This window comes from Buteo buteo, chromosome 2, assembly GCF_964188355.1.
Source record: "Buteo buteo chromosome 2, bButBut1.hap1.1, whole genome shotgun sequence".
NCBI classification, from domain to species: Eukaryota; Metazoa; Chordata; class Aves; order Accipitriformes; family Accipitridae; genus Buteo; species Buteo buteo.
Window position 1 is genome coordinate 68,111,050 of NC_134172.1, and position 25,152 is coordinate 68,136,201.

Consider the following 25,152-nt stretch of genomic DNA (forward strand, 5'->3'; position numbering starts at 1 on the left):
CCATCACCCAGGCCGGGGGGTACCGGGGGGTGCCGGGGGGGGGGGGGTTCAGTGCGCACCCCCCAGGCGGGCCCCAGCGTCTCCCCCGCCCGTCCCACCGCGAGGGGCCGCGCTCCGCCCCGCGCCGCCGCCCCCTCCCTTCCCTCCTCCTCCTCGTCCTCCTCCTCCTCCTTCCTCGCTCCTCCTCCTCCTCCTCCTTCCCCCCTCCCCGCAGCCGGCGGCGGGCGGGCGGGCATGGGGCGCGGCGGGCGGCGCTGAGCGCGGCGGCGGCGGCGCTCCGGGCGCTCCCGCTCCCCTTTGTTCGCGGCGCTGATGGCGGCCGGGCCGGGCAGCGGCCCCGGGGCGCCCAGCGAGGCGGAGGCAGCGCACCTCTGCCGCAGCCTGGAGGTGGGCACCGTCATGACCCTCTTCTACTCTAAAAAGTCGCAGCGACCCGAACGGAAAACTTTCCAGGTGAAGCTGGAGACGCGGCAGGTCACCTGGAGCCGCGGCTCCGAGAAGATCGAGGGAGCCGGTGAGTGCCGGGGAGGGGGCGGGGGGGGTACGGGGACGGCCGGGAAACCCGGGCAGGAAGGGGAGGAAAAGGGCTCCGGATCCCTCGGGGCGATGGGTGCGGGGCGGCCCCGGCCGGAGCCGTCCCGGGGAGCCGCCGTTCGCCGGCTCGGAAAGCGGCGTGAGCCTCGCTGGGTTTTAAAAAATAAATAAAAAAATAATAATAATAAATAAATAAACCCCAGCCTCTCCGGGCCCGGCGTCAGCTCGGGGTGGCGGAGAAGGGGTCAGGTTTCCCTGGCCGGGGCCGCCTCCGGCCGCACGGTAACCGGCTGCGGCGGGGGATGCGCGGGCCGGGTACCGCCATGGCCGCCCCCACCCCCAGCGCCGCCTCCCAACTTTCGGCATCCCTCTTCGGCATCAAACTTCCCCTGGGATAAACTAGGTGCCTTTTCCCGGGCGGTACCTTGGCTAACAGCACCTAAAAGCCGTAGGGAGCCTCAAAAGGAGGCAGCATTAGTCTGAGCCCTTTGGGGGTCGCGTCTCGGAGCAACAGATGAGAAGAAAGGGCAAAAAGCAGAAAAAGCAACCCAGAATATTGCGGTGTAAGTCCCCGCTCTTCCCTTGTCCCCTTTGCGCATCTGCCCAAGGACGATGGCACAGGCTCAGGTGGAGCACGGTCAGCGTAGGGCCGGGTCCCGCGCACCCTCTTTGCAGCGGTGGGTGCAGTTACGGGCAGAGCAGCCCGCTGGCTTCGGTTTCCCGCGCGTGATGTGGACTTCTAGCACGAGGAGGGCAGGGGAAAAGATGCGTAAGAAATGTGAGTGGAAAACCACAAAGATGGGTGGGAAGGGGGAGAGGGTAGGGAGGCCCCGCACTGGGAAACTTTTAACCTCGGCGTTGGTTTCCTAGGTTACTGCTGTTTCTCTTAAATTACCTTTCCCGCCCCCACGCGCACCAGCACGAGGACAGTGTCTCTGCTCGATGCTGGAGGCGAGGAAGAGGGGACGAGCACGAAGGCCGATGTGACGTAAGTCCTGGCGCTGGCCTTGGTGCGGCGGCACGTTAGGACCGGCCTTCCCCGCGTTGAGGGGTGCGAGTGGGGCGCAGCGAGGCCGTGGAGGGGTTGTCGTCTCTCCTGGCAAGTGCTGCTGGCCCAGGGTGGAAAGGTTGGATGCTTTCAGTATCGCGAAAGGGCTCCGATCAAGAAAGGAGGTGGTGGTGGTCGTCGTCGTGTCTCTGCGGCACGATCGCAGAATGCTGGTGCTTCCAGTTTGGGGCTTTGGTTTGCCTTAAGGCCCTTGGAGTCCTCTAGATTCTGCCCAGCGGTGTCTCTAGGCAGATCTGGAAGGACCCCTGGGCTCCGTTAGCATCACCAAGACGTGAAGCTCCCCTTTACCTTTCCCAGGGTAGTTTCTAGGAGCTTTGAGGTGGTGGGAAAGGGAGGAGAGGCAGCCCTGGGTTTAAGTTTTTCTTAAACTAAGGCAAAGCACCTATCTGTTTCGCTGGTGGGGTGCTGGCTTCTGGCAGTGTCTACAGACCATGTGGGTCCATGGCCCATGGTGGGACGGAGGTCCCCACCGATGTCTATGCGGGCGATTGTTCCTGTGGGCAGACCTAAGCATGTGCTGCAGTTCTTGTAAGGCTGGGACCTTAACTTCAGGGAAATTTAGAGAACTTTAACTTCTGTACCAGAATTGTGGTATTAATGATGATGATAATGTCGTGGCTGCAAGGACTTCTTGTGCTGTGCGGACAGCCAAGAGCAGATCAGTAAAAGCAGAGAACGTGTCCCAGGGACTGAGATGATCAAATTATAAAAATAAGAAAATCTATAGGTTTCTAGCAAAAGAAAAGCAAGAGTTGGGGAACACGGGACAGCCAGCTCCCTCATGTTCCTTTAAATGTCACAGTGGAAAGTTATTTGGGGCTCTTCTGCTGCGCCGCAGGTGAGTTGGCTGGCTGGTGGCCATGGGCTCTGGGTTCCCCAGCATGTGCCTCCCAACACGTGTGATGTTCCCGCAGTGTGTGCAACCCTCCCGAGAGGCAAGATGTCCTCTCTCTCCAGCATGGCCCATGAGCCTGATGAGCTTCCATATCTTTAGCCCCATCTCTCTGGTGCTGGATGCTTTCCCCATGGTCTCCTCTCTGCACCCGAGCATCTCACCCTGTCCTCAGTCCCCTCTTCTGGTGTCACCCGTCACCCTGAGCAGCACCCATTCTCTTGCCCTTCTCCCTTCTCAGGGCTGCAAAGTAGAGCTTTGCTTTAACACTTCCTGGACAGAAGCGTGGGAGCTCCAGGTGGAAATATCTGCTTGTGTACACAAATAATGACGGCATATCTAGGCAGGTGAGGCAAAGCCATGCGATCAATGGCCAGCAATACTAGATTGTTGGCCAACTTCCCTATTTTTATCTGGATGTGCTTTCTAGGTGGAAATAGGATGCCTGGGAAAACCCAGGTGTGTGACAGCTCCGCTTCATGTGGCAAATACACTGATGTATTCCTCTTCTGGCTCATCCCCTTCTTGAAGGCCAGCCTTTACTTGCACAGAGTTCACATGGCTGTGGTAGGAACCAGAGGGGGAAGCGATCTGGAGTCAAGCTAATCACTTTCAGTGCAGGGTAATTTTAACCATGAGCAATGGCTGACCCAGTTCTCCCCATGAAGACAAGCCATGCTGGTGTGGGGAGTAGGAGGTTGGGGCTGGCAGGAAGACTGGGGTTTGCTTTTTGTGGTGGTACTGGTTTGGCCCTAACTTGCAATATGAGTGAGGCCATAAGCAGAGGAGAGCAGCCAGCTGTCAGGAGGCGAGATGTTCCGTCACGTGGAACGGCATCTCTACCGGACAACATCTGGGGGTCTACAGGTCAAAGACTGCTCTGTTCATGAGTTGGTAATGAATGTTCTTGTATTTCTTGAGATATGGAGACCAGCAAGGAGCTTCAGAATCCCCTGGACAGAAGTTAGTTGCCTAAGTAGGAGTGATCCTGGGTTTTTATCCATTTTGGAACAGGTGGGTATCCGTGGTATATTACATATGGAGGTCTCGGACTCATGGCACATTTGTGTAGATGGCCATGTCTTGGAGAGATATCTGTCTCCATGAACACCACCCTAGCATGGAGGATCTGTGCTTCTTTCTCTGTACCTGGAGGATTTTGCAGAAACGAGACGTGTATTTGTCCCAAGGAGGGGTGGGCAGCGCTGGATGACCTGACCCTGTTGGGTAGAGCGCAGCCCCTGTGGCTGCAGCTCGGGAAGCCTCCTGCTGTGTGGTAGGCAGTGCACGAGGGGACAGAGGGTCAGCTGGCTCTTCTCCAGGTCACCTCAGGCACGTGGGCTAAAGCTGCGGTGTGCTGGGAGGAGAGGGCTTCTGGGCACAGTCACAGTCATCGTTCCTTGGCATGGTGCCGCTCGTTTCAGAGCTTCGACATCACTGTGGGTGGTGTCATGGAGCTGCTGCCTCCCCAGGATCTGTGGGTGCTTGTCAGTACTTCAGATCTTCTCTGAACTCTGGGTGGCTGCAATAGTCAACCAGTTGTTTGCCTTCACCTTCATGAAAAGCTGCATTTTGGTGGTGCTTGGCTTTCTGGTGCATGCTGACCTGGAACTTACCGGGGAGCAGAACGTGAGCAGGCTTCAGGTCACCCCACCGCTGGAGAGGAGGACGCCTGGAGGAAAGTCCAGGGATATCCCCATCCTCCATGCCTTTGATGCCTCAGCAGCGGTGTGCCGTCAGTCTGGCAGCTTGTCCCCGACCGAACGGGTGCGTGGCTGCCAGCTCCAGTGGCCACGCTGCTTGTGCTCAGAGGTGATGGGACATCTTTTATTTCAAGTTACTTACTGAAGCGAGCGGGATCTGAGCTAGGCTCTGGAAGGAGCTTTTGGCACGTAAGGACAAAGCCCTTAGTGTTGAACAGCGCTTTTAACAATGGTGAGATTGGACCGGAGGGATGCTGACTGGGGAGTAGCTTGTGTTTGATGGGTTGGGTGGCATCGCCACACGTGCTATAGATGTAGAGGCAACCAGCCAGCCTTGCTGGCTACTGTCAAACTGCCTAGCCTTGCCTTCCCTTGTTGGCCACTGTCAAACTGCCTAGCCTTGCCTTCGTGCTGCCCGTGAGCCGGGAGGTGTTGGGATCGTGGTACGTTGGTGCTGAAAGGAGGGGGGAGCCCTTGCCGGTGTGACAGCCCTCTTCTTCGTCCCCTTGCTTTGTGACCCTTGTGTAGCTCTTTGTGAGCGTTGCATAAAGAGTGACCTTGTGTGTTAATTGTCAGCGTGTGTGTCCCCCACTCCTCCCCTCCGTGAGCAGCTCTGACTCAGCAGCGGGCAGAGCAGGGGCTCCAGCCAGCTGGGCTCCCAGATGAAGAACCTCTTCTGTTGGAAGGGACCCATCTTCCGCTCTTTGTTAAGCTCTTCAGCTCGCTCCAAAGCGCCGTGGCTCTCGATGAGCAGAATCAGCTGAGGAACAGGGAAGAGAGGGCAAACGTGTCTGTGCGGGAAGCCTTTTGCTTTGAAAAGCGGTCACCTCTTTCTCCTGTACTTTTTCAAAACTGAAACTGTGCAAAGTGCAAGCCTGGTTTGTGCAAAAAAAGGTCTTTTTTTTTTTTTTTTTTTTTTTCAATTAATAGTTTTTATCCAAAAGGGTTTCAGCCAGCTCTAATTACCAATGCCTTGCTTTCTTGCTAATCAACTCTGCAGAGGGCCTGGCTGTTACGATGGGAAGAGCTCTAATAATTTTCTATTCTTTTTGTTAATCACCCAAAGCAAAGTAGAGCTAATCCCTCGAGTCAGTTGTCTTTTATGCATTTTTTTTATTTTTTTAAACTTCCTGTGTTACGTAATTCTTTTTTTAATATAAAAGGGTCTTGCATTCAAAACTTCACATGCTGGGGGGTTATAGGCCAGCTTCTAATTGATCTGTTTGCCTTGAAACACGTCAGAAAATTCAGAGAGTTTGTTCAGAGAGCGAGCTGAAAATTTGGAGCAGATGTTTGTTTTATAGGGGAGAGGGAGGGGGGGGAACACCTCGAAAAAAACCTCGTTGCATTCTTGCTTTCAGTGAAATGAGCTCAGTCCCGTGGAGGTGGAGAAAAGCCATCGCCTATGTAAAAGAAAAGGCAGGAACTGTAAAATATCAATACAAAGTGACTCTGAAGGGTGGCTTGTACTCGCCTCATCCTTTCCAACTACCTGCCTCTTTTGTTAGTCCACTGAGGCATGGCTTTTTTCTTTTTTTTTTTTTTTTTGAGGCCATCTGAATAAGCTGAGGGGCTTGGAGCTCTTGAGAAGTGAGCAAGCCAGAAATAGATTTCAAAGATAAACAAACTTCAGAGTTGGATCCTCTGGGGGTGCAGGGTGGCTCCTGCACCGGCGGGTCCCCCTCCTGCTCCACCACCCCATAGGGGCAGGATGCGGTCCCTCGCAGCGGGTGAGGGCCTTGGAAGGTGAGAGCATGGCTTGTGACACTCGTAATGGTTAAAACTTCCCCTGCTGAAGCTCTGCTGTGGGAGTTTCCTTGAGTGAAGGGTTTTTTGTGTCATTACCAGTCCCCTTCCTGCTTGCTAGGATATTTGTGTTAAACTGGGGAAAGCAAACAAGCTCTATTCTGCCTTCACCTCCAAACTGAAACAGCTTCTTTCCCTCGCTTTACATCCCTTTGTCATCTCCGTTCTCTTCTCAGCAGCGCCTTCCAGGAGGAGCGGGTTGGAAGACCTCTATGTCTTCTAAGACACGTCATAAATTACCTCCTCCCTCGGCATCTCAAAAGCTTCTCTGCAACCACGAGAGCAGCTAGAGGTTAGCTAGCTGGGAGACCTGTGCTCCACTGTGGTACCTGCACCCACATTGTCCATCCATCTGGTTCCTTTGTTTGCCACGTAGAAGGTATCGGCTTACGAGTTTTAAGCCCACTAATTTAAACGTACTGGAGAGGTTTTGTGTAGTGTCAGACTGATTACTTCTCACCTACACCGAGGGCCTGAGCACTCCAGGTTTTTCAGGGCAGAAGCGATGCGGCTTGGCTTTCTCCCTGCCTGCAGGCAGCCGCGTTGGCTGGACACCATGTGTGGTGAGAGGAACATCTGAGTAAGCTGGATCTGAACATCTGGCTTTGCAAAGGAGCACCTCACATGCTCGCTGCCGTCACCTCCCATCTCCGGGGGCAGCTTTTTCATGGGATTTCGTACAGGACTTTTAACGTGCCCCATCTCCGAGCTGAGCCAGCAGTCACCCAACCCAATCTGTGATCTTTTTACTGCTCTTTGTTTTAGCTCCCTTGCCTGCACAGCGGGGGTAGTCATTCTTATCAGTGAAGCGTTTGCTTAGCTCCGTTATCTAATCACAGTGGCGTGCACTGCGAACATCCCGAAGATGTGCCGGCTGTTAGCGATGCCCATCGCCTGGCCCTGCGCGAGCGGGCGTGTGACCTTCTGCATATCTTGCAGATTGCAGATGGAGGCTTGCCTGCAGTCTCAGCAGGAGTCTGGGGGGGAGTCGATGCTAAAGTCCCCATCCCTGAGCAGTGCTAAGGTCCCCATCCCCACGTGTTGTGTGCGGTAGAGCAGGCTTGACCATCAAGTTGCCCCAGGGGCGCAGGCTTCGTTTAGTTTTTGTGATCCTGGGAACTCAGGCACTGCTCTTTGGCTGGGGCCTTCCCCTCCAGAGAGTGCGGGGACTGTTGTGTCCCTTGGGAAGTGACCCAAGTGACACCACTGCACCGTGATGGGCAGTCTGGCCAGGATGTAAAATTTGCCAACGATTGGGATGGAGCAGGAGCTCTGTGAGTGCAAGTGCTCGGTTGAGAATGCCTTTCAGTTTTGGCTACATCACACAAGCTTCTGCTTGTTTCCTGCCCTGACCAGCTGCAGCAGCTCAGCCCATGGATAGTAACTTCTGAAGCTGCTGGAAGTGGAGCACATTTGATTGTGTGTCCATCTCCTCTGTCTCTGCCAAAGTGGGATCCTGCTGGGGTCAGCGTTGCAAACAGTTTGCACTGAGCATCTCATCCAGGCCATGAAACCGGCTGGCAGGAGCTATGAGATTTCTTCCAGATCAGCCTGCTGTCGAGCATGGTGATTGCCAGTCCTGCATGGCTGTAGAAATGCAGCAGGACCACACCGTTGGTGGGCCGTAGTTACTTAGATGAAGGGGTCAACGGTGATAGTCTCTGCTTAATGGCAGGTCAACCAAAAGCTGGGCTGGTGGTTTGGGTTTGGAGGTGTGTGACAGTGCTTCTCAGAGCCAGGTGGCCTGGCTGGGGCTGCAGCGAGCCCCTTGTGCTGTGACCCCATTCCCAAACTGTTGCAGGTTCGGTAGGACCTGGTGTAAAGCACAGGATGAAGGAAGGGTGCAGGGAGTCCAGGAAGAGCTCACAGCATGTGGTGAGGAGGTGTGGGGCTTCGATCGCAAAACCCCTCTGCAGCTCTGAGTTTAAACTGTCGGCTGAATGTTGTTATGCAATAAAAGGAAATGTCTGAAGTCAGTGGAGAAGACTTTTTCTTTTCTAGTGTGCTCTGAGGTTTAAGGGCAGTAGAAGTCAGAAATCAGTGAGGCTTTAAATTCTGAAGTCGTTACGATGCTTTTGAAAAGTTACTCCCCACATCCTCCCTTCTTCCCCTTGGCCAAACAAGCTTGGAGAGCAGATGGTGGACGATGACGCTGAAATAGAGCGACTGGAAGCGTGCCTATCTAGGGAAGGGTAAAAGAAGCAATGTTAGTGTGTTCAACAGATACCTGCAGCTGTATGGGAAAAATAGTTTGGTATCTGACAGCCAGGGATGCTCACAGAAAGCTGTGACCGTCCCAGCAAACACGTACCTGCGAGGCTTGTCGGCTCACTTGGTCGTGGTGTTTGCTGCTGCTGGAGCTCTCCTGCCAGTATCGCGTATGGGATCAGTTTAATATCTAGCACATCCTCTGTGCAGTGACTGTATCCTGCCGTGCACGGGGGTGGGTGATCTCATGGCTTTTCCTCCACTCCGACGTCCCTGCTCATCTGTTCCACCGAGCACGGTTTCTCTGCCGGAGGTGTTGCATCAGGCAGCAGCGGGAGGGTGTCTCCCAGACCTGGGAGAGCCCTCAGGAGGGGGACACGGTGACAACGGCCATTTCTGAAGGGATGCTGCAGTGCTGGGGAAAGCTTTCCTTCGAAACCGTTTTAATCTTTAAGTTTTGAGGATTTTTGTTGCACAAAGAGCTGTTTTACATGGGAGAAGCTTTTTGACATTGATTCAAATGAGAAACTTCCTCATTTCTGAGAATATTCTGCCTTTCTGAAGGTCCCCCAGTACTTGTTGCTGCTGGCAGGGCTGTCTGCTTCTGCCCAAAGGCTGTGCTGGGCTCGTCCCTCCTGTCTCAGCTCTCCTTATCTCTGGGCACCTTGCTGCCTCTTGATATATCCCCGTCACATATCAAACACCTTGATATATCAGATGGCAGGAAGACATATGATTGTGGAGCACTGTGAGCACCCAAAAGGCCAAGGGCTGTCGTCTCTAGCAGAAGCTGGCAACTCTAAATCTGTAGAAGTCAGCAGAGCTTTACGATGCTGACAGCCCACACTCTGAAAGTCTCTGTGATTTTCAAACCGCTTTTCAGCTTCATCTCTGCTGCCTGTGTGGTCTGGTGGCTCTTCAGTTCGATTTGGAGCTGGGGGTGTAGAATTGGGCTGGCTGGAGAGCTGTGGAAAGCCTTCCAGAATCTGGAACAGACCTCTCCCTTGCTTTCCTCTGCAGCTCCTACCTTCTGTTTGCAAACACTTGTGGTTCTGAGGTTTTGGTCAATCGTGTCTTCTTGTGCTGTTAATACGGTGCCCCAAGGCACGCCTGGCCACCCGCCGGCAGCAAACCCACATTGTTGTTTTAAAATTGGCCCTGCAAAGGTCGTGGTCCAGCACGTGAGCTTCCGTGAATGGGATGCTTTGCTGAGCTGACTTTGTCCGCTGGCCTTGAGGATGAAAAGGCTAACAGCCACAGCAGAAGGGGCAGGACTGTGCCTTATGGGTTGTTTTTATTCCCCAACCCATTACAAATGCATTTATTTTCTTTTTCTTTTTTTTTTTTTTTCCCCCTGCCTTGACACACGAAATCATCATGCCCAGAGCTCTGCTGCCTCGTGTTTGCAGCTCAGCCTCTCTGCTCACCCCCGTACGAGGGTGCGTGCAGGACTGCTGCCTTCCCGCAGATGTGGTCACTGCTGCCTTCCCACCCGTGGCCCTTGGGGGAGCAACCCACAGGGTGAAATGTCCTCAGGGACAGAGGCTGCCTCGGATTGCCTTTTCCCTCTAACTTCAAAACCCATCACTGAGGAGCTGGATGCACGGTCACCATGCTGTGGTCCATCCCACTGCGCTGCTGGGATCACGGCATCTGGAGGGATGGGTGCAGGAGGGTCACTGCGCTCTCGGCGGCATGCAGCGATGCTGTGGCTGCTCTGCTGCCTCCTCACACTGTGAGCTGCTCTGTCTCTGCTGGGGCTTCCCCGACTTGCACCTTGCTCCTCTCCTAGCAGGCTTGTGCTGTGCGGGGCCGCATCCTGCTCCATTTGAGCATCTATCCATACTAGGGCTGGACAGGCCGGCATTGGAAATCATCACTGAGAGGGAACGTCAAGGAAGGCTGTCCCGGCAGGCTGTGTGCCCCGTGGGGACGCTGAGTAGAGCAGCTGCTTGAGAGTCTTTTTCCTGTTTACTTGCTCCCAGAAGTGCCGGGTGATGTTGTGATTAAAGGACAACCCTCCTGCGTGTACCGGTGCATCTTTCATCCCTCCTTCTCACCCTCTCCCGCGGGTGTCTCCACACATGCGGTCCCCAGCCTGTAAGCCAGGTCAGATAACTGGGGTGGCTGTGGGCAGGGGCTCAGCAGTGTCAGGAGCACAGGATGTCCCAGAGGACTTTAACCCCCTTGGCATCCTGCCCTGTAAATCTGCACCCCATAAATCTGCTTTCCAGCTGGTGGAGAGGTGGGGTAGGGGTTGGCTCGGTTTGTTTGCCAAGCGTTCAGGCACTGCCTGACGTGGTCCTGCTCGGCGCGAGTGAAGGGCAAGGCTCTTGTGCTTCTGGGCTGCACCAGAGCAGAAGCAGAGAGCCTGCTGCCTCGTCTCTCCAAGCTGCCATGCTTTGGTACCCCTGCTCACACGTTATGGTACCTCTGCCAGCGCCTGTCCTGCAGGCGTCACTCATCCACCTCTGGTTCCTCTGGCCAAGATCCTGGGATAATTTGGATACCACCCCCTCCTTCGAGCCTGCAGTCCTTGTCCTGTTAATCCTTGCCAGCTTGCAGCCCTCTTCAACTTCAGAGGACCAAAAAGCTGCCCCAGGTCCCAGAGCAGACCCTGAGTGGTGCTGGGCTCCCCAGGCTTGCTGGGCAGCAGGGAGTTGGCTCTGCTGGGACACAACTTGGCTCCAAGTCTCAGCAAAGCAGCAGAAATGGTTTTATCTTTTGGGTTTTTTTCCTCTAGTATGTCATTTAATGCCTTGTGTCAGCCTGGTCTTGCTGCTGGTTGGAGTATGGTCCTTGTAATCCCCAACAGCTCAGACTCTGGGCCTGTTATGAAAAGGCCTAGAGATGAGGGCATGAAATTTTGGAGCATTGGCACATCAGGTTTTGTACGAACCATGGAGCAGGTCGGTGTGCAAGCAGGAGGAGGTCTCAAGTTCTGAGGACCAAACAAATCCTGGGTGAGGTCATTAAGGAAAAAACAAACCCAAGTGGTAGAGGAGCCTGGTGTGAAGACCATCACCAAGAGCTACTGCTTCTCCCACGTAAACTGAAGATAATGTCTCCTGCTGGGGCGGTGCGTGGCTTAAGTAGTATCTGCTCAGTGCCTGGGGAACTTCAGTTGGATGGTGCTGTAAGAAGATGCCATTGACTGGTTATCAACCATACACTTGCCTTGGTGATGGAAGGTGAAGCCAGCACCATCAGTGGTCCTATCGTGGTTAGTGCAGATAGAGCAAAACTGGTGAAAAGGGAAGAGGAGATTCATTGTTGCCATTTTTAACCACTTTGGGACAGAGCAGGTTTGATTTTTCCAGCCGCTGCTCTGGTAACTCCGTCTGCCTCTTTCTCTGGTTCATGGCACGGTGGGTGGAAGGGACTCACGTGGAGAATCTGAGGAGGAGGAGGTGACACGAGAAAGTGCCTCAGCTACTCCCTGCGCTATCGGTGGAGACGGTACAGCCCTCTGGGGCCCCTCCCACAGATAATGGCACACAGGGAGATCTAAGGGAGGGCACACATCTGGAAATCACATCTGTGCTTTAGTGAATACTCAGTCCTTGCTGTCTCAAAAGAGCTTTCGAGTTGAGCATGGCAGGGGAAGAGGTCAGGCTGTTGTGGTGACCTCAAATGGCTCAGCAGCAGATGGGATCTTTATCCTGTTCTTCTCTTCCCAGCTTTACCCTGACACTGAAGAGCTCAAGCCCTGGTAGGGACAGGAACAAGCCACCTCCCTGCTGCCCACTGAATGGCCTGGCCAGCAGTCATCTTTGCTGCTAAATTGCTGTCACGGAAACTTGATTGCATCGGCTGGTGGGATGGGTGAAAACTGAGTCATGGCATCTGAATGTCACCGGCACTTGCTGCCAGTGTGACAAATCTTTTCTGTCCTTCAGTTTTCACTCCTGTACTGTCCTGGGGACAGTGTGTGGTCACTCTTGTCTCCATTTGCTTTGTGGTGGGGCATGACTCTCCGGGCATGAAAGAATCAAGAAAGCACCTATGTTGGGTGCAAAAATCCCCAAAGACCTCCAAGGAGAGCTTACTGCTGTTGGACACCCAGGTCCCCAGATCCACCTCTGCCAGGGCTTCCTCATTGGCCCTGCCAAGCTCCCGGCTGTCAGGCTGTAAGCTGGTGAGCTGTACCTTCGACTGCCTTGTGCACTCAGGAACCTCTGGATTGCCATGTCTGCCCTTCTTTCTTGCTTGTTTTTTGCCAATCTGCTTGGTCCCATCCGCTTCCCCGCTCGGGCAGTGCTGGCAGTGAGTAGGTGTCCTCCAGCTGGCTGAGAGTCCGGGGACTTCAGCGACCCTGTAAGCTGAAGGAGAGGGATGTGGGGATGTTGCACAGAAGGGCTCCCTGTTGGGCCCTTTGACGGGAGACACCTGCCCAGGGAGCAGCTTCCTTGAGCGTCTCACCCCCTTCCATGCCGAGACACAGGGCTGTGTCGGGTGCCCCCATCGATCCATCCCTGCCCTCTGCAGCACCTCTCAGATCTCCTTACTGCCGCGCATCTGCCTGGGAGGGAGGCAGAGCGGGAGAGGCAGGCTGGAGGAGCTGTGCTTGCAGACCTTCAGCTTCCCCCATCCTCCCACCGCTTTATTATGCTTCTGTAAGGTCATTACATTTCTCGCTCAGGCAGGGCTGAGGGGGATGGAGCCCTTGAAGCCATGCTGCAAAAAGGTCACCTTGGGGGTGGCTTACAGAGCCATCCCTAGGCAGACTGTCTGTCCAGAAGGACTGGTGCTGAGCTTCCCCTTTCCATTTGAGTCAGTGGAAGCTTGAGCCTCTCAAACAGACCAGGCTGATGACTTAAGGGTAGCTCCGTTGGCTGCCGCCAGCCTTAATTCATCTGGGGAAGGGACACCGACTTCTTCAGGGCAGCATCTGTGCAAGCAGAAACCGGGGCTTTACCCTAGCGGGAGTAGCTCTGCTTGTATTTGGGGTGGAAATGTGTTCCCATGTCCTGTGTGGTGAAGGTGCAATAAGTCCAGGGCTCTCATGGGTGCCAGCCTTGCAGATTAGAGTAGATATGACCAGCAGCCCTGGGTGTCCAGCCTGGGGTTTGGTAGAATCCAGAAATCCTGGTACAAAACCCTACAACTTCACACAGACAAAATTTCCGTGGAGGACAAGAGGGAGCACCGAAGCCTCCTGGGAGAGGGATCGCTGGGGCTCTCGCCTGGTGTTTGCCATCAAGTTGCCTGTCTCTGTAAGCTCCCCACCGCTACCCTCACAGGTAGCTGTAGGGACAGGGTGAGGTGTCATTCCCTCCCTCGGGATTGCTGGTGTCCAGCAAGGGGAATGTTTGTGCTTCCCAGACCCAGTGCTGTGCTGGGTGAATTCTGCATCGTGAACTGTGACTCTGCTTTCATACTTTGCAGACTATTCATGCTGCTTGGGGTTCACCCCTCCTCATAGCAGCTGTCCTAAAGTTGGGTGCCCGTGCCCTACTGTAGACAGATAAGATAACCTCTAAGAGAGACCCCAAACTGCAAAGTGTTGGATGGTGGGAGGGTATCTGGGGGGAGATATCAAATGGGCTCGCTCTGTTCTTCACTATTCCCGCAGTGTTTCCTGCTGGCCACCCCAGAGAAGAGGCATGGGCCAGATGTGTTCTCTCCAGTTGTCGTGGAAGAGATGTGTCTCCTAAGAAGTTTCTTCCCACCTACCTTGTATGCTTGTGTAGGGTTGGACTGAAATGCCCATCCCTCCTTGGGCTGTGAAGGGAGCCCCAGTGACCAGCTTGCATGGGATGCTCCATTTCCACTGATTTGGGAGAAAGCTTGGTGGGGACTGGGAGAGTCAGCGGGACTGTAGCATCCCATATGAGAAGTTCATCTGCTCAGGGAGGAGAGCCTGGGCCAACACTTCCTTTTGCATCCAGCAAGCCCCCCGTGTGCCCTGCAAACACCCCTGCCAAAGGCCCTGCTGGCAGCAAAACAGCCTGAGGGGAGACAGCAGCCGGGAGAGTGGAGAGCTGGTCCCTCTAGGGGGGTGGAGATGTTCCCTGTAATAACCGTGCTAATTAACTGCTGGCCATTAGCTGATATTGGGTAGGAGACTTCCCCCAATGCATCCTGCCCCATTTCTCCCAAGCGTCTCTTCCTCCCTCTCCCTGTTGGAGAGGTGTTAGCTGTAGGTGCCCAGAGGCAGGGCTGCTCGTGGGATGTAGAAGGATTTTGGGGCTGGGGGACTCCTGGCGCTTCTTCAGGGGCTTGGGCGGTGACTGCAACAAGTGACCGTGTCTCTGCATCAGCGTCCCACCCCTGCTCTTTTGCTTTACCTGCTGTTGTGGTTTCTTGTCTGGCTCTGGGATGGACATACCGGTGTGGCATTTGTAGCAGATGCTCTGGGCTGACGCGCTCCCCTGGTGACACGCTCTCTCCGTCCCCACAGCTCCAGGGGTATGACCGAGGGGGCTGCGCAGTGGAGGCTGGGGAAGGAGCTGGAGTGCTTTGCCCAAAGTCATGCAGCCCACCCGGGGTAGAGGTGGGTCCAGTGCCACCTCCTCAGCTGCGCTGAGGCAGCGCGGTGGTGACAGACGCGGTGGCAGTGCTGGCAGGGAGGTGGCTCAGGCTGGCTGGGTCTGAGTGTGAAGTTGTCCCTGGGAGGCTGAGACCAGCAGGGTGGAAACTGCCAGCCTTTACATCCCCCGGCTGGGCTGGGCTGTGGGCAGAGGCTGTGAGATAACAGCATCCTGCTTCACTCACTTGGGGGATCAGCTTTGGTTTTTTTAACTTACGTTTTCTTGCAGCCGAGAGTGAGCGGGAGAGATGTGCTGACGATACAGGACAGGCAGCTGCCAGCCTACGGCCATCTCTGCTTCTAGCACTGGGAGGGTGTTCGTGAGCTCTCGAAGGCCACCTGCGCGAGGCTAAAGCTGGTGGAGCAGCAAGGTCTGGGTCAGCCTGGGGAGAAGTCCACAGTGCCCTGTAGGAGCAGGGCAGAACCTTTGCCTCTCTGCTCCAGCCCGTAGCGTGGGTGGGTGGGATGGAGGGAAGGGCGGTTCCTCGCATCCTCTCCTCTGACCCGCAGAGTGATGCAGCTGCGTAGCATCTCCTAATCTCCCTGCGCATCTCCTCTAGTTTCCTCTGCAGTTGATAAGGATTTGGGGGGGGACAGGGGAGGGAGGAACTGGAGCTCAGAAGCCGCAGGACACGTGGCCCAGGGGTGCAGCGGAGGCAGCGGCAGCCGGAGGTGCGGGCAGGAAACACCGGTGCCCACACAGCAGCTGCGCAAAGCAGCCGGCGCGTCCCTGCGTGCCCTGCGTGGGCTGCCCGGTGCGCGCTGCCTGGGCAGAGGTGTTGGCTCCCAGGGCAGCATTTAAGCTCTCTGCCAAACCCTCCTGCTCGACGCTGATTGACGGAGATCGCTGAGAGGTGAGCCAGGATCTGAGCTGGGATCCAGGCTAGTCCCAGTCATCCTGGCTAAGGGGAGCTCCCTGTTGTCCCATCTCCAGCCCACTGAGCTATTTTTTTTCCCAGCATCTTCCCTCCCAAGGTGCTTTCTGGCGCAGTTGTTGCTGCTTCTGGGGTAGAGCTAATGCAACAGTTGCTTCATAGCAAAATGCGGTGGCTCAGAGCAAAAATTGCTGTTTGCTGATGCAGGTAGCAGTTGAGATGAAGCAATTTGCTGGAGCAACCAGAGACACAACTGAGTTGAGTCTGGAGGGGAAAATAGCTTTACCGGCGTCTTTTCCTGAGGTAGGAGAGGTACCTGCATGTTGCAGCAACAAGAGCAGTAGGACCCGATGGTCCCCTGAGCGCTAGGGTGGCTGTGTCCCTCCCTGGGACAGTAGTTAAAAGGGCAGCATGGCCAATTTTAGTTCACAGAGGATGAGGGATTCACTGGGACACAGGGCACTGCTGGTTTGGTGTTTATGTTGGCCTCTACGGATGCCTCAGCCTCCTGCCCTCCAAAAAATCAGTAAGGTCAAATTAGAGGCCTCAGCTGGTTTCTTGTTGTCCTGTCTGGATGGATAAGCCATCTGTTAATGGCATGGGATTGTCCTTCGGAAACCTGATAGCTGATGCACAGCAATGCTGATGGCAGGCGCAGCAGTGAGCATGGCTGGGAGGAGGATGCAGTAACCTCATCGCTGCGTCTCTGTGCAGAGATATTTAATTCACCATTACACTGTCTGCCTTAGTCTCCTCTATTAAGGGAAGCTTGTGCGGTTGAGAGGTCGAGCTATCATCACTGTAAAACCTATACTAATGAGAGACGCACAGCTTTTCCCTCTGAAATATGTTTTTAATAGGTTGGGGTTACTACTTTGCTTCTTGCAGAGGGGATATAAAGTGGAGGACCCCACTTTTTTGCATCATTACGAATGCAATGTGCCTTTTGTAAGAGCCGCCTTAATTTTTGCAGTCCAGCCAAATTCAAGCTCAGATAGTTACTGTCTGTCCGATTCCTCCAGCACCCCCGATGGACGCAGGGATGGATCCATGCATGGACGAAAGCCGGGCTCGCCCGGAGCTTTGCAGGCAGAAGGGGCTTGATAAACAGTGAAGGGCAGGCAACGGGGCTCCAGACTGCGAGGTGCTGAAGGCTCTGGCCCCTGTCCAGCAAAGCACTTAGCACACGCTTGACTGTTCCCCTGAAATCATTGGGGATTTTTGGTTGGATTTTTTTTTTTTTTTTTTCCTGAGCGGTGTTGGGTTGCAGTCAGCAAATCCGAAGCATTGAGTGGGTGCGGAGCAGCCCCGGGCTGGGCAGGATTGCTCGTGGAGTGATAAACCAGCTGGTGATCACCGGCACGAGAAGGTTGGCTGCGGTCCTCCTCCAGACTCCTGCAGCTCCTGATATCTAGTGCTGGCCTGAATGTCCATTTCAGGGGGCTTCCACTGAATTGTTAAGAGGGAGATGGCGCTACTTTATTCTCCGTGCTGTTGCATAATAGATTTCTCTTATTTTTACCCACATGCGCATATAAGTCGTGTCTTTTTTTTCCTCTTTCTGCCTCGGTAGCTTTTCCCTGGGGGCCTGACTGGCCAGCACCTCTTGCAGTGATGGGAAAGCTGGGGATGACCACAGGATTGTGCTCAGTGGGATCCACAACGTTAAATAGCCGGAAGGCTTTTTTTTTTTAAACTCTTTTCCTTTGCCAGAGTGAGTAGCCTGGAGGCTTTGCTGCTGCTCCGGGGCAGGATCAATCTGTGTCAAACAGCTAAGGTCGAGCTGGGCTGGGAGTGACCATGTGGCTGTCACTGCACCGTTTGTCCCCAAGGAGACACGCTGCACCGAGTGATGCTTGTTGAGGCGGTTTTATTAGAGGCTGTCCCTGATAAATCCATCCTGGAAGGTAATCTGGGCTAAACACTCTTTTTTTCAGCTTTTTTTTTGTTTGTTTAATTTAATCAGTTTTACATCTTTCCAAAAATCCTGTGGAGGTGGAGATTTTGCAATCCTCGGAGCCCGTTCCAGGGTGTCTTTATCCTTACACATTACAACACCCTATCCATCAGCGATTAAACGAGGCTTGGACGAAGTTTCGGTTTTAAATGACTTTAAGGGTGGATCTGGTTTTCATGTAACCAGAGGGTAATTTGGGGTTTTGTTTTGTTTTGTTTTTTTTCTTAAATGGTGCGGGGGGTGGATCTGGGGTCAGCTTTTTCTTTCTGATGCAACCCACTCCTGCTGAAGGGAAGGCTCTTTGCCCAGAAATGTGACCGTGTCTTTTTTTTTTTTTTTTTTTAAAGTGCTGGGAAAGTGGAGGGCCAGACCTTTCTGCTGGTGGTAGGCTGGGGGCAAGTTTGGGAGGTGTGAAGGGCACAACCTGTTTGCACGGCCACGGCACGGCTCAGCTTGCAACGTGGAACCATGTGAGGAGATTAGAGCATCTCCAGGCTGGATGGGCTTTGCTGCCTCCTTCCCAGAGCCTCTCCTGGCTGCTGCCTGCACGCCCGCCCGGGAGGGCTGGAGGATGGCCAGCGTGCTCCAGGCCTCCCGTCTCATCCGCTGCTCATCTCTCCCCGCTTGCTGCTGGTCCCTGCTCTGAGACATCTCAGCCCTGCCAGACTGCAGAGAGCTTCCCTCCACCTCCACCATCTCTGTGGCACCAAGTTCTTCCTCCTCTTGCCGCTGGCTGCATGGGATGAAGACCGGTTTCTACCTTCTGCAGCGACTGCTCCTTTCCACAGCATGCTCTGGGAGAGGGTAGCTTGGGGAGGAGGAGATGTGGCCCCACCAGACGCTCATCCCCTAGTCTTTGGCCGCATCCCTGGTAGGTCTTTCCCAGCAAGGACCCAAGGTGCAGACCCATGGTGGGACGCGTGGGCTGCTGTCGTGGAGCCCACGCCACCTCTCCCCTGGGGAGCTTGCTGGTGCTGGGGGTGGTAGAGCGGTGGTTAGACGTCATCTCCAGCGTGCGCTCTGCAGTTCTCCATTCATTGCACTCATAGGGAACCTCTGCTGTGCTTCCAGCTCACCTCCACTCGTCTGCCCTCGCCTTTTTAATTTCCACTCCCTGCTCGAGGCTGGCTGCCAGGTTCCCCTGCCTGCCCGCCTGCCTGCCTGCCCTGGGGGGTCCGGGCTCCCCCCGCGACCCTCCCTGCAGGTTCGCACAGCCGCAGGGCTCTGCCCGAGTAAACGCAGGCCCTGGCGAGCAGATCCAAGTCTATGGGATCAGCAGCCAACGGCACTTGCTGCAGCAGCGGCAGTGGGAGCGTGCTGCGGGGGGGGATTAAAAGACAAAGGTGGCCCAAGCCTGGGAAGGCAGGGAGGCTGTCGTGGGCGCTGGGTTTCCTGTTTACCCGCAGGAAGGTGGCTGGGGTGTGTGGAGATGGCTGCGTTTGACTTGGGGCTCTTGCACGCTGCAGTGGAAAGAGTTACGGGTTGGAGTTGGGTTTATTGTCTGGAATAACGTGGCCGGCCGTGGCGGTGGTGGGGACAGGCGGGAGGATGGGGAGGGGGACAGGCGGGAGGATGGGGAGAGTGGCACCCGGGTGTGGGAGAGAGGAGTTAGTGCGAGCCGCGGGAGGGCAAGGGGAGATGGGGTTCGTAGGCTCTGCCGCCGTTGCCTGCGGGCCCGCGAGCTGGTCACAAGGTTGCCTGCAGGCTTTCTGCTGGTAGCAAGGCTGAGGTTGAGCAGTGCTCAGCCCAGGCTGCAAAACCCACCCGGAGCAGGTTGTGCACCGCTCAGCTGCGCGCTCCTGCGGCAGCGGGCCCCGGCTGGTGCTGTGCAAAGCTGGGGTTACCCCCAGGAGCTGCAGCAACTGGCGGAGCTGACACAAGCAAAATCGGCGAGAGGGAACCCTAGCAAGACCTGAGGTGTAGCAAGACGTCTTCATCTCCTCTTCCCCCGTGCACGGTGGCTCCTGGTCCTGTGCTGGCAGAGGGGTGCTGGAGGGGGGACCTGTGGTGGGAGGGAGGCAGGGGTCGGTGCAGGGAAGCAGCGTTTCAGCACTTGCTTGGTCAGGATGGTGGCATTTGCGCTCGCCGCTCTTCCTGCTAAGAGTCATTTCCTTTCATGCTGCAAGGGGGCCGGGAAGGTATTTGAGTCAGTAGAGACAGCGGGGTTCGAGAGGCTGATCTGCTGCTCTGCGGCAAGAAGAGAGCTGCACAAACCAAATCCTAAACTGCCTTCTCCCCGGCACATGCGGGCATGTTTGGGAGGATGAGAGAGATGAGCAAGCAGCTGCAAGCATGCGTGGGCTGGAGGTTTTTGCCCTGCTGCCTCCAGGTGCATGGTCCTCACTGAGGCTGCCCTTCGCCCTAGGAATTCCCTGCGTGCTTCTGTCTTTGATAAGCACCTCACTTGCTCCAGGGCTCTCCCCATTGCGTGGTGGATTTTAGGTATGCAGTTTGTAACAATAGCTCTGTCTTACTACTTACTTACTAACCCACCGGTGCTCCATGCAGCGAGAGGTGAGTGCAGGGCATAGTTAGCATGCTGCGGCATCCCAAAGGAGAGATGGGACGCTTGCAGCGTGATGCAAAGGAAGGCCATTAATATTTTGTCACCTTCCTTCAGTAGTTACTGCCTGGTAAACTACTCTGAAAACCCAACTGCCAGTTCTTTCCCCACTGTGTTGGTCAAGCCCTGCATCCTTCAAAGACAGGATTAGTCTTCAGCCCTGCTGTGCATGTCCTGGATGCAAAGACCTTAACTGTGATACAGGTTTTTAAGGGCTAAAATAACATGCTGTGTCACTAAGGATGTGAGCACATGGGCAGGTTACGGCAGGGCGTGCTAATGTTTGAACTTCTAGCCAGCTTATTTCCAAAGGGTAGGTGATGCCTTTGAAAGTCACACCCTTGCTTATTTTAGGGAGCTTGTCTGTCCTCCCTTTGCAGCCCCAGGGAACTGGGTCTGTCTGTGCTCTTGTCCCAAGTTGATGAGCTTTGTAGGGTTATTGCAGTGGTCAGTCTGGATATGTCCTGTGTCAGGCAATGAGCAGGCTGCCATCGTCTCCAGATGCGCCCCCATGGTGCTGCACGGTGCATCCTGCCGAGAGAGGATCCCACATTCCTCGTGTCAGGTGTACGAGTCCCCCCAAAGTCAGGCCCTACGTCTGGCTTGCCATGGTGTTCATTTCAAGTGAGCATCATCTCGCAATGCAGTTCAGTGCTTGCTGTCAGCTGCTGCTGTGGGTGAGGAGCAGGTCGCATTTCTGTCTAGTTTTAAACTGCAGTAAATTTGAAATGAAAGGTGAGTCGATCCACAGTGAGTGCCGTAAGTAGAGTTTAATTGGGAAGAATTACACGCCAGGTTTGCAGTAATCTCCGTCCCGCATTGCTCAGAAGCATCATCTGCTTTGGAAACGTGACTCAGAAATGTTGTTATTTGATTCCCCTGAGCATTTAAGAAACTATTTTTCCAGGAACCAAAGATTCTTGCGTTTGGTGTTTTTTGTTGTGTTTGGGGTTTTTTTTCTTGTTGCTGTTGTTATTTTCTCTTTGGTTTATGGCAATGAGAGTCTTTTCCCAGAATTTCCTCTGGGGAGGGAGGCTGCAAGATGCTCCCTTACCAGCATCTCTTCAGGTCCTTCTCCTGGCTTGGCATTTAATGCTCTGGCATGCTCACAGCTGCCGTTTGCAGAGAAGCACAGCTCCGAGGTAGCTGGTTGGAGTTAGCTGCTCCTCTTCTCCACGAGCCACAGCTGAAGCTGCCAGGTTGATGTTGCAGCTGCACCATCAGATTCACCACCCGCATGTGTAGCCAGTCAGGTCTGCCCCCTCGCCAGCCCCAGGTCTGGATTTGTCCTGCCGTCCGCTGCCAAGACCTGCCTGGGTCGGCTCTCACCACCCCGGGCTGTCCCTTGTGGTCACACCGCTGCCTTACGCTTGGTCACCTTTGGGTTGGCCTACCAGGGACAGCTGCTGAGGTGTGACACCAGCCCTATAACCTAAGGAATATCCTCAGAACGATGCTGTCCCCGTGCCCCAGAAGCCTGATGTGATGGTGGTGCTGCCTGCCCTGCCAGAGCCATCATCTGGTGGGCACCATCTGGGGGTTTCATTTGACCACGGCTTGGTTGCTTGCCGTTCATCTTGCCCTCTTCAGCCATTCCCTGGAGGAAGCATGTTGACATTATGGATGTGCACGAGGATAATAAACATAAGCACAGCTCTCTGGAGTCACCGGCCCCAGCCCTGGCCAGGGTAACATGCTGTCCAACTGAATTACCAGCTTCAAGCCCCGGGACCCTGCTGTCTCCCATCTGGTGAGAGATGCAACTTTCTGAGCTTTCCTCTGCAATCTGGGCTTGCCCCCTGACAATAACCCCCTCTGCCACTGCCACAGGTTCAAAAAGAAGCCATTTTTTAAAAAATGAAGTCCATGGGACTCATTTGATGTGTACGGTACAAAACTGTGAGAGGTGGGAGGCCTGAGCTGTTATCCCACCTCCCTCAGCTCTAGTTCTGACCAGCAGCTTGTGTATATTTAAGTTGTTGATACCAGACCTCCCTGGTGGTGTCTCCAATTCAAATGATCTCCAGAGATTTGGCTGTTTTCATGCTTTTTCTAATGTTTTCTCTCTGGAAGGTCTTTGGCAGTAAGGTGGGGAGGCGGATTCTGCCTGGAAGCATGGTGGGGGTTGCTGCAGTCAAATCTGCTCCAGAGCTGTGGCAGATTCACCACAACTGGATCTCCAGAGTTTGGGCTTGGTTGATCCTTGCACTGTGCTTTCTTCTGTGGCCTTCTGAACACCACCCAGAGGTGATAAACGTTTCAACCCTCTTTGGCTAGGGAAGGACAGAGTTTTCTTGGTGAAGATGGCACGTGTGTGAAGGCAGGGACTGCCCTGGGCATCCTGGTGCTGCTCAGAGGAGCTGGGAGGATCCTAACGGGGCAGGGGGGAGATGCTAGAAAATGCAGACATAATTTAGGGTGAAAGTGAGGAGGGGGGAGGCAGGGGCACCATCAAGTTGTTTAAACAAAGAATCAACTCAAGTTTCAGTATCTAACTTGAATTTGGAGAGGAGTGGATCTTAAATCTATGGTTTTAGTAAGTTGTGGTAGCTGCAAACAGGATTTCATCCAGCTGGGCAGGAGGCTGTGCCCTCAGAGGGTTAACTACTGTAGAAAAACTTTCTTTAAAAAAAAAAAAAAAAGTTGCTGTCCTGAAAGACGAAAGCAAAAAAGTGCAGTTTGCAGGTGTGTGTTGGGTGGAGGAAGAGGAAAGTGTGAGGTGTGAAGCTAAAGGGCAAAGGAGGTTGCAGTAGCGGTAGCACTGCCCTCTGCTCATCGTGCCTGGGGATTGCCGTGGGTGAGACACCCAACTGTTCTTGGGGGACACAGAGGTGAAAGGGGCAGTGGGGGTGGCTGGGGAGGCTTCCTAGGGAACCGGTAAGAAGGGGCTGTGCTTACAGGCTTGTGTGCATGCACAACCACATGCGTGCCGCAAGAGAGATGTGCAAGATAAGCGGCAAGATCTCCGTCCTGCTTTGAAAGGTTGAGGAGCAAGCTGGGGCTCTTGAAGGGCTTGTCAGAGGTGAGAAGTGTGGGCAGCTTCTCAGGGAGGACCTGGGCACCCGTGGCTGCGCTGAGGACCAGACTGGCGATGCTGTGCTAGAACTCTGGGTGCCTCTTCAGCCTGTGCCATCAGCAGTGGCAGGAGAGGACTGGGAGGCTGCTGTGATGGTCACTTGTTGCCTGAATGCAGTGAGTCCTTCTACAAGACACCATCCCTAGCACCTCCCCACTGTCCTTGGATGTCTGGCAGCTCTCTGCCTGGGCCGGGGCAGCCGTCACATCCTTGCTTTCCAGCATAGCCAGGGAAACACAGTTTGCTGTTCAGAGCCTGGTACCCCAGTGCCGTAGGCATGCCTGGATCTGCCACCATGTAATGGGTGGTGATCCAGCTCTTCAGATGACTGAAACCACTTTATCCATGCCCTTCCTCCTCTTCCATCTTCATGGGAATTTCAAGCTATTAGCTGAACTCCCCTTTTGTTTTCCCTTTCTCTTAGTGGATATTCGTGAAATCAAAGAGATTCGTCCAGGAAAAAACTCACGTGACTTTGACCGGTACCAGGAGGATCCATGTTTCCGACCGGACCAGTCCCACTGCTTTGTTGTCCTCTATGGCACAGAATTCCGGCTGAAGACCCTCAGCTTGCAAGGTAAAGCACTTGTGGCCCCAGGGCTGTGCCAGGGCAGGGTTGGGCAAGCACTACATCACCACAGGACCCAAACTTCCGATGCATCCTTCCATGAGTGAGCTGGAACATATCTCTGGGCAGACGTTCTTTTCACCACACCGAGGAGGTATCTTTGGAAGAAGGTGATGCCGGTTCCCTGAAGGGTACACATTGAACTGCTAGTTAAGTCAGTTAATTTGCCTGGTACACCCAAAAGTTGGGTGAACTGAAGCCCCTAGTTCAAATGTGTGCTTGATTTCAAGTGTTTTATCTCAGCTTGGCATGTTGGTGTTCATCAGCTGCATTGTGGTAACCGGCCCCATGCATGAAGTGGTAAAATCTCACTCGCTTCTGCTTAGCAATTCTGAGTGAGAAAATACTGCCAGTGGCAAACAGAAACTCATGAAGCCTCGGTACCTCTGAGGTCTCAGCTTTCCTCAACCCCTTGTCTGTTGAGTTAAGCTGGACTTGGAGCACCCAGCCTTATGTTTTGCTATTGAAAGAGGGGAGGTTTATGCTGTTGAGTCTCCTCCTGTTCAGATGGTGGACAGGCTCGTAATTACTGGCTGCTGTTCAGCTGATGGACAATATCTTTTTCTGCTAACAGTCTTGTGTCTTATTTAAAACCCATGTAGATGAGTGCTGATGGAGGCAGTCATGCTGCCTCCTTAACATCCATGGTAAATCTGCCTTTTGGCTAATGCTGCGGGACACAGGGACAGAACTGTCACCCAGGCCAGCCAGAGCATTACTGCTTGGGGACAAAGATAACCCCCCAGCTCTTACAAACTGAAGGGAGGAGAGAGTGTAACAAGCAGGGGCAAGGATCCAGGCAGCCACAGACATCCCACAGGAGGGGAGCAGGAGCTCGGCAGGGAGAGGAGCCGGCCAGAGCATCTGCATGGGAGGGACCTGTTATCAGAAGGGGGATGAAGGAAGGAATAGGGGATATAAGATGCTGGGGATAGTCCCAAGAGGTTTGGGTTGGTGATCAGCTTCTATGTCCCTTCCTCCTAATTCTTCTGTGCACTTTTCACAGCCACTTCAGAAGATGAGGTCAATATGTGGATCAAGGGGTTGAACTGGCTGGTGGCAGACACTCTAAGGGCTGCCACCCCCCTGCAGATTGAAAGGTGAGGAACTTGTCCTTGTCCTGCACTTGTTTTCTTTTTTTTCCCTTTTCCGTCCTTTTTTGACAGGAAAAGGTGAGCACAGTGACAACATCTCATTCCCTCTCTGCGCCACACTGACCTGGCACTCCTGCCTCTGCAGTCGAGAGGCTTCATCCTGTTGACCTGCTGTGCTACATCGTCTAGGGCCAGAGTTTGATCTCACATGCATG

General features: G+C 54.3%; 1 protein-coding gene across 4 annotated transcripts in view; it reads left to right on the forward strand.

The window, feature by feature from the left end:
* Nucleotides 1-220: 220 nt before the first annotated feature.
* PLCG1 (phospholipase C gamma 1) overlaps nt 221-25,152 on the forward strand; it is a 50,238-nt gene continuing 25,306 nt past the window's right edge. For all 4 annotated transcript variants that reach the window (XM_075059352.1, XM_075059368.1, XM_075059360.1 and 1 more), the window contains exons 1-3: nt 221-514; nt 23,640-23,792; nt 24,850-24,943. In XM_075059352.1, coding sequence (XP_074915453.1) covers nt 313-514; nt 23,640-23,792; nt 24,850-24,943 — 449 coding nt within the window. In that variant the 5' untranslated portion in view covers nt 221-312. The remainder of the gene's footprint in view (nt 515-23,639; nt 23,793-24,849; nt 24,944-25,152) is intronic.